Source organism: Toxotes jaculatrix, chromosome 5 (assembly GCF_017976425.1).
Source record: "Toxotes jaculatrix isolate fToxJac2 chromosome 5, fToxJac2.pri, whole genome shotgun sequence".
Taxonomy (NCBI): Eukaryota; Metazoa; Chordata; class Actinopteri; family Toxotidae; genus Toxotes; species Toxotes jaculatrix.
Window position 1 is genome coordinate 28,943,299 of NC_054398.1, and position 10,896 is coordinate 28,954,194.

The 10,896-nt window shown below is 44.7% G+C and overlaps 1 protein-coding gene and 1 non-coding gene across 2 annotated transcripts; both read right to left on the minus strand.

Moving 5' to 3' along the window:
- Positions 1 to 67: 67 nt before the first annotated feature.
- Positions 68 to 4,162, minus strand: LOC121182696. The gene is made up of 5 exons (XM_041039355.1): positions 3,793 to 4,162; positions 2,778 to 2,981; positions 2,463 to 2,593; positions 2,001 to 2,352; positions 68 to 1,295 (listed from the first exon to the last, which is right to left on the minus strand). The coding sequence occupies exons 1-5, from the start codon at positions 4,034 to 4,036 to the stop codon at positions 940 to 942; spliced, it is 1,287 nt and encodes a 428-aa protein (XP_040895289.1). The 5' UTR covers positions 4,037 to 4,162; the 3' UTR covers positions 68 to 939.
- Positions 4,163 to 4,517: 355 nt separating this feature from the next.
- On the minus strand, positions 4,518 to 4,589 carry trnam-cau. The gene has a single exon. It is a non-coding gene; the product is annotated as a tRNA-Met (tRNA).
- Between the last annotated feature and the right edge of the window lie 6,307 nt (positions 4,590 to 10,896).

Below are 10,896 nucleotides of genomic sequence, written 5' to 3' on the forward strand. Positions count from 1 at the left end.
TTGGATGAGTCAGAACACACAGACAGACACACAGACACACACACAGTGCTTTTCAGATGCATCCACACACTTTAGTTGTTTAGATATTAAAACTGTTTCACATTTCTGGCTCATTCCAGCTCAGTTTGAGCTGCAGCACAAACACAGGAGGGTTCTACTGGTTCAGGGTTAGAACCCTAATAAATGCTCACACCTCACACTTCCTGTTTACCTCTGCACCTGATCTCTCCGACACATTTAGTGTCGTCTCTCACTTGTTGTAGCTTTGAATGAAATCGTCTGAAAATTGAGTGAATGGGAACTAAAACTAAGACACAGTTACACAGATACTTTCATCATTAATAATACCATCACACAATAATTAATCCCAACTGATGTTTAATCTCCCACTGATATAAATGGGGTGGACAAAATATTAGAAACACTTAGCTCCTCTGTGAAACCATGACAGGACTGAGGATCAGTCTGATCCGGGTGGACCCGGGCGGACCTCATAAACAGCTCTCAGTCAGTGATTCAATGTCGGTCAGAGACACCTGCTGGTGATGAGAGAGAACACAGCGATGGTCTGCGTCCGTACGAAGGCTGTGAATGAAACAGATGTGTTGTTGAAGTGTTGATATCTGACCACAGCTGTCTCTCTCAGACCAGGATCTGTGATGGATGTGCCCACGCTGACGGAGTCTTCAGGTGGGTTTAGCTCCATCCAGCAGCTGTGTGATCAGATCTCTCAAAGTTTCAAATGACGTATCAGAGAAAGTTAGACACGACACAAAGTTTTCTTCTTCTTCCTCTTCTTCTGGTTGTCTGGATCATATCACGTGTTTCAGGTCTGCGATCAGGTGTGGGACCTGATCAGGGCTCAGAACACTAAACCCTGTGCAGTGTTCATCCTTTACTGGAACAGTAACTGTGGATGTGAGGCCTCACAGCTGCAGGTCACGTGTGTAAAATGTACTGCTCCAGGCTGTCTTTGTGGCAGAGGCTGTCTCTGTGTTTCTTGATGCTGTGGATCTTAAACGTCCTGGAGCCTCTGATTAAACTCAGGTTCTGGTGTTTGCTGTCTGCGTGCAGGCGACAGACGTGGCACCACATCTGATCGAGGGCTGGAGAATAACGAAGGAACCAGAACATGCTGAGCCAGCCCTTATTGAAGCGAGGAGGCGGACGAGGCTTACGCTTGGACGAGTCGTTCTGAGACACCATGGGGGTGCTGGGAAGTGAGTCCCCAACCAAGTCTGCTTCCTGGTCACTGTCATGGAGACTCGCCTGAGGAGGAGAGAGAGGCTCCATCCCTGTGGACACAGACACGTTCAACCTCAGATGGCAGATTGATGACAACAAAAATCTGCTGTCAGTAATTAGACTGTGACCAAAAACACTTTTTTAATGCAGCCATCTTTGCTAACTTCCCGAAGGTTAGATGATGAGATTGATACCAGTTAGCTTAGCTCAGCATAAAGACTGGAAACAAGGGAAACCATTAGCCTGGCTCTAATCAAAGTTTTAAAGAAACACCTACCAGCACCTGTAAAGATGGCGGATTAACTTCCTCTGTCTCTTATTTAATCTGTACAGAAACATCAACAGCACTAGGAAACCAGACACTGGATAAACCGTTGTTTGTCAAAAAATAGTCCCATCACAAAAAAACAAACTCTGATCTGCATATAAACAGAAACGTAAAGAGGACAAATGAGACACGGCGTCGTCCTTAGAGTTTCAGAGCTGCTGTAGATAGACTAACCGATCAATCGGCTGATCTTTGTGTTTCCTGTGTGGCCAAACCGACCAAAAATGAATGGATCACAGCTTTAAATTTATTTCATGGAATATTATGAAAAAAGAATAAAATAAAAGGATCATGATTATAAACTGACTCTCTGACACAACAAATGATCTATTAACTAAAAAACAATCAGCTGATTAATGGATAATGAAAATAATCGTTAGCTGCTTCATTAAATGTCATTTTTAATCTTTAGTTTCCTCAGACTTACATTTAGTCTGCTCCTCTACTGTGGGGACTGGTTCAAGACTCTGCAGGACCTGGTCTGGTAGGACGGGAGCACTGTTGGAGACAGGTGTGGTCTGCGTGTCCTCCTGTTGTCCTGTGAGACAGCACAACTTCTCCTCCAGCTCCTTGATCCTCCTCTGCAGTCTGACACAGTTCAGACAGGAGGAGGGGGATGAGGAGGACTCCTCACAGGTCTGATTCTGGTCCTTCAGGTGTGGAACTTTAAAGTCTAGCTCCACTTCATACTCCCCAGAGACTGAAGAGGGTCTCTGTGACTGGGCTCTGGACCTGCTGGTGGCTTCCAGAGAGGCCTGGAGAGCGTCTCTGAAGGAGTCCTGCAAAGATTATTTCATGTTCATATCTGTTGTGATGAGCTGTGAGATTATTAAAATATGAATTATATAAAAATCAAGAAGTGAGGGTGAGATAATGGGACCAGTCCTACTCTGAAGCTGAGGTCCGTCCTCCTCACAGCAGCAGGCGGGACATGCATCTCAATGCTGGTTTCACTCTGCAGAACTGACAGCAGCAGAGACTTCACCTGGCTCCAGGGAAGGACGGCGGGTCTCCCAGGACCTGCACCACAACAGGAAAACATATGTTAAGGTCCATTTCCTCTCTGGTCCAAAGCTACGGACAAGGAGACAGGATGAACATGAAGTGTGAGACAAGTCTAATCTGTCTTTAATTTGTCTCGTCATCTTCTTCACACTTCACACACGTGTGTCTCTTGTTGGACAGTGAGGAAACTGTGTCCCACCTCCTGCTGCCTCTGATTCCCTCTGTGTCCCCCTCACTGCCTCTGGAGGTCTCGTCTCTGTCGTCCGCCTGTGTTTCTCGTCTGTCTTTGACCGCACGGACGTCGGGAGACGCTCGGCCCGTCTACCCTTTCCTTCGCTGTGACCCAGGTGTAGTGACGGGACCCAGTCTGGATCCGACTCCAGCATCTCATACGCTGGTTTACCTGTGAACACACAAGCTGTTAGTGTGATGGGGACGAAGTAGGTTGATGGTTCATGTGTCGAGTTTTCGAACAGTTATTAAACTATAAAAGGTGGAATAGTTTGTGGGACCATCACAGTGTCGTAAAATGTAAATTTTCCGTTGTTTTCACCGGCGCCGGAGGGAGGCGGTAATGCACCTAAAAGCTGTTTACCAACCGCCATTAAACAACAACAGAAGAAGAGAGAACCGGAAGGGGAAGAGCTGTAGTTCCTCCAGGCGCCGGCAAACGTGTGTGGCGCTGTGACACTGAAGCGGTGAAAAAGTGTGAAGTTTCTGTGACTCAGACTCCGACGAGACCTCGGACTTTTCTCTTCATGTTTCTTCGTCGTTTTACTTCCTGACAACGACGCTTGAACCCGAACTGCACTTTGTTGTACTGAGCACAGCACATTATTACAGACTGAACAGCTCAGCTGCAGATGGACATCAATCACTCTTTAACTGAGTTTTCCATTTTCTACTCCACCAACATCTCAGAGGCAAAGACTTCACATTCTGATTAATGATCCAAATACAAACCATGATATTGATCAGTACTGTTTTATGGTAGGATGAGACCACCCATCCCACAATGAGAACCTTCTCCTTTGATTCTTACAGGACACCTATGTACTTTCACTTAAGTAAAACTGAGTATTTCTACGTAGACTGAAGTAAATGATCTGAGTACTTCTCCTCTACTGAGTCCCAGACAGCTGTGGACTGCCTGGGACGATCCGGACTCTGGGAGTACCACTGGTAGCAGTGGCGGGTTCTGGGTACACACTGACCGGAGTGGAAGTGTCTGGAACACACTCTCATGGAGGAGGGAATGTGCTTAAATGTGATGTGGCTCCGGCCGACGGCAGCGACCCAGGCCGCCCTCCTCCGCCGCGTCAGCTCGGACGTCTGAGTGCCCTCGTTCCTCCTCCAGGCGGGGAAGCAGTGGAAGGTCAGGCCGTTTGGGATCTTCCTCCCGCGGTAGTCGTGAGACCTGCGGCGGCAGTTTTTAATGCAGCAGTTTCTTCCTCCCATGAGGCCGTGGGAAACGCGCGGTTACCTGACGAGACAGAAACAGAAAAGCAAAGTTCGAGTCAGCTGATCGACAATAACGAAAAACCGCCAACAGTTATGGCTGCCCTCCCAGAAGTGACGCGGCCGTGACGTAGAATGACGTCACCATCTGACCGCTGCACTGCTCCTCCGCGCCTCCAAAACTCTGGATATTCTAACTTATTTAACGAATACTATCATTAATTAATGAAAAATCACCATTACATTATTATCTCTCTGAAATGTGAGTGTGACATCGAGAGGTCAGCACCGGGTCCGGCCGCTCAGTCCACAGTCCCTCCCTCACCCACAGGAGGTCCACAGGGAACAGTTGAGTGAAGACGGACTGTGCAGAATTTTTGCTGAGTTCAGGTCAGACTGAAAATGCACAAACCGCGTGGAACAGCTGTTATTCTGCCTGAAATACTGTAGGTTACTCGGATTGAGAAAAGTATAAAACCGATAGCAGAGGATGGTTTCGATCCATCGACCTCTGGGTTATGGGCCCAGCACGCTTCCGCTGCGCCACTCTGCTACACATTTTAAAGTTTTGCTCTTTTGAGTATTTAAATGTGGTGTGATGAGTTCATTCTATTCCTGTTCGAAAAAGTAATAAAGAGAAAAGGCTGAACAGCGGGGGTGGTCTACAGTTTATGGATTAAACAACGTCATGGCTGGTCCATAGACTGTATATAAATATTATAATTAATTAACCTACTTTATATATATATATCAAATATGTCATATATATTCTTTATGTACAGTCTGTGGGCTGGTCCCAGTCTGATCAGAGAGAAACACAAGATCCTTTCACCTGAGTCCAAGTACAAATACCACGGACAAGAAATACAATATCTCAAGTACCAAGAGTAAAAGTACTCATGCCGCAGAGATTGTTTTGAATTTTTTGTGTAGTCATCTGATCGAGTTTACAAAAATAAATAAATAAATAAATAAAATCTTCTTCATCTTCATCTGCTTATCCGGGGACGGGTCGCGGGGGCAGCAGTCTAAGCAGAGACGACCAGACTTCCCTCTCCCTGGACACTTCTTCCAGCTCTTCCGGGGGAACCCCGAGGCGTTCCCAGGCCAGCCGAGAGACATAGTCCCTCCATTGTGTCCTAGGTCTTCCCCGGGGCCTCCTCCCGGTGGGACATGCCCGGAACACCTCCCCAGGGAGGCGTCCAGGGGGCATCCTAAATAAATGCCCGAGCCACCTCAACTGGCTCCTCTCGATGTGGAGGAGCAGCGGCTGTACTCCAAGCTCCTCCCGAAAACAGAGGCTCTGGACCAGGATGACCAGGGGCCCCCAGCCCTTTGGGGCCCTGGACCTGTGGCTCATAGGCCTGTTCAGTAATCTTTCCATGATATGAAATAGTGGACAGGAAATAATGAAGTGAAATGAAATGGCTGCTCAGTGTTGCCCAGATCTCCCGTCAACACCTATCAAACAGTTTCATAACCAACAAAAACCAACAGACGGCACGCTGCTTTTCACAATTTATTAACAAAATGATAAAATAAATAAATACAAATTGATCAAATGCTCCTAATATCAACTCCTCCCCATGTTCCCTACAGTATTTCCTAAACACTGCATACAAAGAATTCATCACAGAAGAGGCTCAATACAGAGGTAAGAATCCCACCAGACCAGTCACAATGTCAGGCCAACAGAAGACACATCTGGAACAGAAGTCAAAAAAATAAACACATTCCTTTCCAAAATCATTATGAAAAAATACAAACAATTATACAAATATTCAGATTGTGTAATTACCAATTTACACATTATTCAGCACACCAGGTGAACTTTTTCTTTATTCATATCGCTACAATGCATCTCACCAAATGGAAGATAAAAAAAGACTTCTTTTATTTTATTTATTTTATTTTATTATTATTATTTTTTTTTTTTGCACTCAACACACCCCCAATGGAATTAGCTGTGGATGAGGTAAGAAGCTTCAGGTGTACAGTTGGGTCCGGACAGGATGGATGGTGAGCAGTAACAACGGACTGATGTCATGTATCGACAAAATACTAGAAGGCCACAATCATGACTTGATCGTTTGAAAAGTAAAAACTGAAAAGACTCGAGTCTGCGCGAACTACTTTACAAGATGCTTCCAGAACAATCCACCACAGAGGGAAGTGGAGATGAACATGTTTAATGCATAAAGACTGAACAGCTCTCAGCTGCAGACACACACTCCTTTTCCAGCTTGGTGAATGCACACGATGCTGACGCAGAAATGATTTTTCCAATGATATGAATCAACTACAGAAAAGGCTTCCAAACAGAAATCCACATTTTCAGTGTTCTTTGGATAAATTCACTTTTTAGAGCCTGACTAAATAGAAATCGAGGACTTTTCTCTTAAAGAGGACAATGACACAATTTAGACATTAAGACTTGATCGAGCCCCCCCCAACCCCACCCACCCCCCACAGCTCTGCTGGGATCCCAACATTCAGCATGGTGCATTAGCCAAGTTCAAATTAAAATCTACACTAAGGAGCTGAAACCTTCTCAGCTCCATCCATAAAACACGATGTCAGGAAGAAATGTGTCCGTTCTAACATGGATGGCTACCGCACTGTTTAACAACTTCACTGCACACGTTTGGCATTAGGATGCCAGGATGTCCAAGAAAAAAAGGTGACTTGAGTTTCACATAAAACTTAAAATCAAAATCAAATGCATATTAAAAAGGTTTGACAAATCTTGTATAAAAATTTGCATAAGAAGGCATGCGATCCACTGGACTGAGTGGACAGATGTTGCTAATTGGGTCTAAGTCTGCCCATCATCAGGGTGCAGGTTAGTTTGTTCGTTCCAAATGCACACAGGCTCCGGATCACATGACCTGATTTAGCAAACTCATCCCTCCTCCAAAGACAGAAGAAGAGCCACAGCACAGAGGGAACAATGAATGACTCAAAGAGCGGCTTCCAGACAGCACCGGAGCCAGATCTGTGACTGCAATTTGCGTTGCTGACGGATCCCATTTTTCCACTCTGATAATAATACTGCTCAAACCAAAAGTGCATCACAAACAACTGGCTGTCACAGCGAGCGAGACCTCATCATCAACAATCTGTCTTTGGAGCATTTCATCAACTGACGACGACCAAATCACCTCTGATGTTCGCCAGCGTCTGCACTGATTCTCTTTCCCCAAAAGTAAAAGTTAAATAATGTAAAAGGAAAAATAAAACACATTTAAGGCAACTCCTATATTAAACAACAACAAAACACTATCTGGTCAATCTAAACGGCATAATATGAAATGTAGTTTCAACTTGCATTGACTACTGGCAGCCTGAGGTGAAGGGACCGGGTTTGTGCTCCGGAGTTTGGGGGTACCTTGGTGGGATGGGACAGACCAGAGGAGGGCGGGTCGGGGTGGGAGGATTATCTGGAGGGTTAGTAAGGTTCTACAAGTCACAGTGCAAGTCAAGAGACAAATATTATCTGCTGTTTGAAGAAAGGCACTCTAGGTACCTACTGTACAGAGGGAAAAGTCCAGTGTGTCTGAAACATGTTCAGGCTCTTTCAAAGTAAAACTGATTGCGTGAGGAGACTGGATGACTACTCTGCCCTATCCATTGAGTAAACACGGGCTAATGTGGAAAAAGAAGAAGAAGTCAACATCCACCCGACAAGAGGGAACAAAACACACAACAAATGCTATTCACAGGGAGCTGGGGACAAACAGTGTTAGTTGCCATTTTCTGTTAGACTTGCATCTCTGTCCAGTCTTTTCCTTCCATGTTTGAATAGCTGAACTCTTCATTAGAGACAAATGACATTACTCACACAACACTGTGGCCAAACATGTGGAGCCGTTACAGAGATTTTGCTCTGACTCATTTTTTTCTGGGATCTGCTGAATGAAGGCAGTTTGTACAGCTGATGGTGTCAGATATGCTTGTTCACTTACAGGAGTCTATGTGATATGGAAAAAAAAAAAAAAGAGACACCTGTAACAGCTTCTTCTGTAGTCGCCCAACAACGTATTCACCCCCTCACTTATGGACACATTTGCTTGACTATTATGGGATGTCACTGAGGCTCAATGCAGAAATTTAACAATAAAAAAAAAAATCCACATTGTTTTCTTATTTAAGGATATAATCCTGCCCCGTGAATATCAGACAGGTCTGCAGCCATGCTAGCAGCTCTGAGGCTGAAGCAAATGAACACATCAGAATGCTAACGCGATCGCTATGACCACGCTGACGCACAGCTGCAATATTTACCATGTGAGCATTTTATGCCAATCCATATGACAGATGTTTAGATTTTCACTAAAAGCAAAAAATGGAAACTTCCTGGTGTTGCTGAATAAAAACGGACACCGTCAGTGGGATTCAGCAACAACGTCATGAAATTTCAACCAATACATATTTAGATATTTCAGTCTGGACCAAAGCATAATGCTGCTGGCATGGCTAAAAATAAAACAGGTAATAAATAATTCTAAAAGAATTTAAAATGATCTTCTACATAACAAAGTTTGAAGAACTGAACCTCAGGCACCTTAACCACACGTCGGAGCCACTCAGGGGTGACTGCGTTTTTGGACGACTAACATTTCGGTTGCAAAAACAAACAAACAAACAAACAAACAAACAAAATGTTCCAGCACAACCAGAGGCACCGTTAATGAACAGACCAGAGTTTGTTAATGCCCCATACCCAAAAAGAAGCCAAAAGTCATGATCAGTTCACCAGACTAAGACCCGAACCAACAGCCACCGAGCCAACGAATAACAGCATCACATATCAGCCCAGACATGCTCCAGAAAGAAAAGAGATGCACTACTCTAACCATGAGGGGATGAAGCCCGGGCTCCCCTCCCGAAAATATGAACTAAACTTGAGCCTTAATGTCAGACAGAGGTTTGTATTTCCTCCTAGAAAAATATTGGCAATGTGGGGATAAGTCACATCACAACAAAGAGATGCATACTCTGTTTAATTCCATATTAACATACAAAAAGCTCTTCAGCACTTCTTTGTAATGCAGCAAGCTTGTGCTTTAATCTCAGGATTTGTGGTATCGTCCTTTGAGATGCATCTAAAGGAGCAGGTTCATACAACAAATCCTCCATTTCAAGGAAAAATAAGTTCCTTTACTGTTATTGTTTAATAAGCTCTCCTGTCTCAATCTGGGGACTCCCGATTTCTGAAATGGTAGCATCTATATCTTACAACGCCAATGATTTGATCTTTCAATACAGTAAGTGGACTTGTCCCTGCTGAATTTGGATACAACATCATTTTGGCAGTTCAGGATTCAACAGAAATGTACATAATGCAAAGATCACCACTTCAAAAAGAGGATTCCTTTTTGTGTTGATAATGCCAGTCCAGCAGGTTCAGGAACAGAAAGCACTTATTCTGAAGACTAGGAAGACCTGAATATCTTTTCCTATAAAAAAGAAACACAGCCCAGATATAGTTTGTGTGTGTTGACATTGCAATATTGCAATTTCACATTTAGTGCTCACGGCTGACACACTTGACTCACAAATGAAAACTCAATCACTACACTTGACCGACACCACTGAAAACATCTGTTAGGCTACTGCGCCTGTTCGACCTCGTCCTCCGTACCTGCTGAACACAACGCTCAGCGTCCTTTCTGCCTGAGCTCAGGGAAACAGGTGGGGAAGAGATGGGTGTGGGGAGGGGAACTGGAATTGGTGGTAGGTTGGTGATATCTGGTCACTGATCAGCAGGGAGAGGGTTAAGTCCTCGGGTAGTTGGGGACTGGGGAAGTTTACAGCCACTGGTCAGTAGGATGGGATATGTTTTTTTGTTGACTGGAGACACTCAGGGAAATCAGCTTTACAATTTGAGACAGGGGTTACGTTGGCTTGTTGCCAGACTAGAGAGTTTGACTGAGTTGATTGCAGGTTTTAGTCACTGTGGTCAGATCACTGCTACTGCCTGAAAGGACAGATTTGTTTTTTTCTGTTGGTTGAAAACCTTTTTTCTCGTCTTTTGACCTTTTACGTCTGACAATGTTTTCAGAACAGACAATACAACAATGTTACCAACTTGCAGAGACTGGTGTAGGCAGGATTTGATCAGAACGCCAAACAGTATCTGTAACCTAGACCCCACAGAACTTTCTGACATTTTAGGAAAACAACAATCCAACAAGGGGCTAAGATTGTGAACAAGAGTGCAACACTGTGACAGTGTTTGAGCACAGACTGTCCAGGAGTAGGCCTTCATCGCGTCTCGCTCCCCTTAACCACAACAGGCTTTTTCTCTCCGTGAGCGTGGCCATTTAAGCACGAAGCCTGCTGAACTACTGAGGGAGACTGGAGAAGGCAAGTTTGAGTTTTAGTCGCCGGGGGAATGTTGCTGTTATTGGTCAATAATGGCTTCTAGTTGACCAAAGATGGTTTAAGTTGTAGGTTGATGGGGAAGGTTTGAGATCTAGAGAAGCAGATCTGAGATCTGACCAGGGACGGTTAGGCTTATGGGTTATGGGTTAAGGTTAGGGTTAGTAACAGCTTAGGGTTGGGGGTTCAGGAGATCAGGGTTGTGGGACTGCAGAAGCAAATGGCTGTTAACATTAAGTTCATTGGGACGAGGGGATGAACAGGTTCTCTTTTCAGCACTCTATCACAACACTGCTTTTTGGACCAGTAACCCCTGACAGATGTTTGGTTCCATGCTCTCGTTACCTTCGTACCCATGTGAACCCATCTCCCCACCCCACGAGAGAACACGGGGCCACTATAACAGGCACACACTGGTGTGATGATGAATTGAATCTCCCTTTGAGCATTCCCACCACTGACATCTATCACTAATT

Excerpts from the sequence above, each read along its gene's own strand:
- LOC121182696 (XM_041039355.1), bottom strand. The coding sequence starts at position 4,036 with ATGGGAGGAAGAAACTGCTGCATTAAAAACTGCCGCCGCAGGTCTCAC. Across the intron at positions 2,982-3,792 it reads TTCCAGACACTTCCACTCCG|GTAAACCAGCGTATGAGATG; the intron begins GTCAGTGTGTAC and ends GTGTGTTCACAG. Across the intron at positions 2,353-2,462 it reads GGACGGACCTCAGCTTCAGA|GACTCCTTCAGAGACGCTCT; the intron begins GTAGGACTGGTC and ends TAATCTTTGCAG.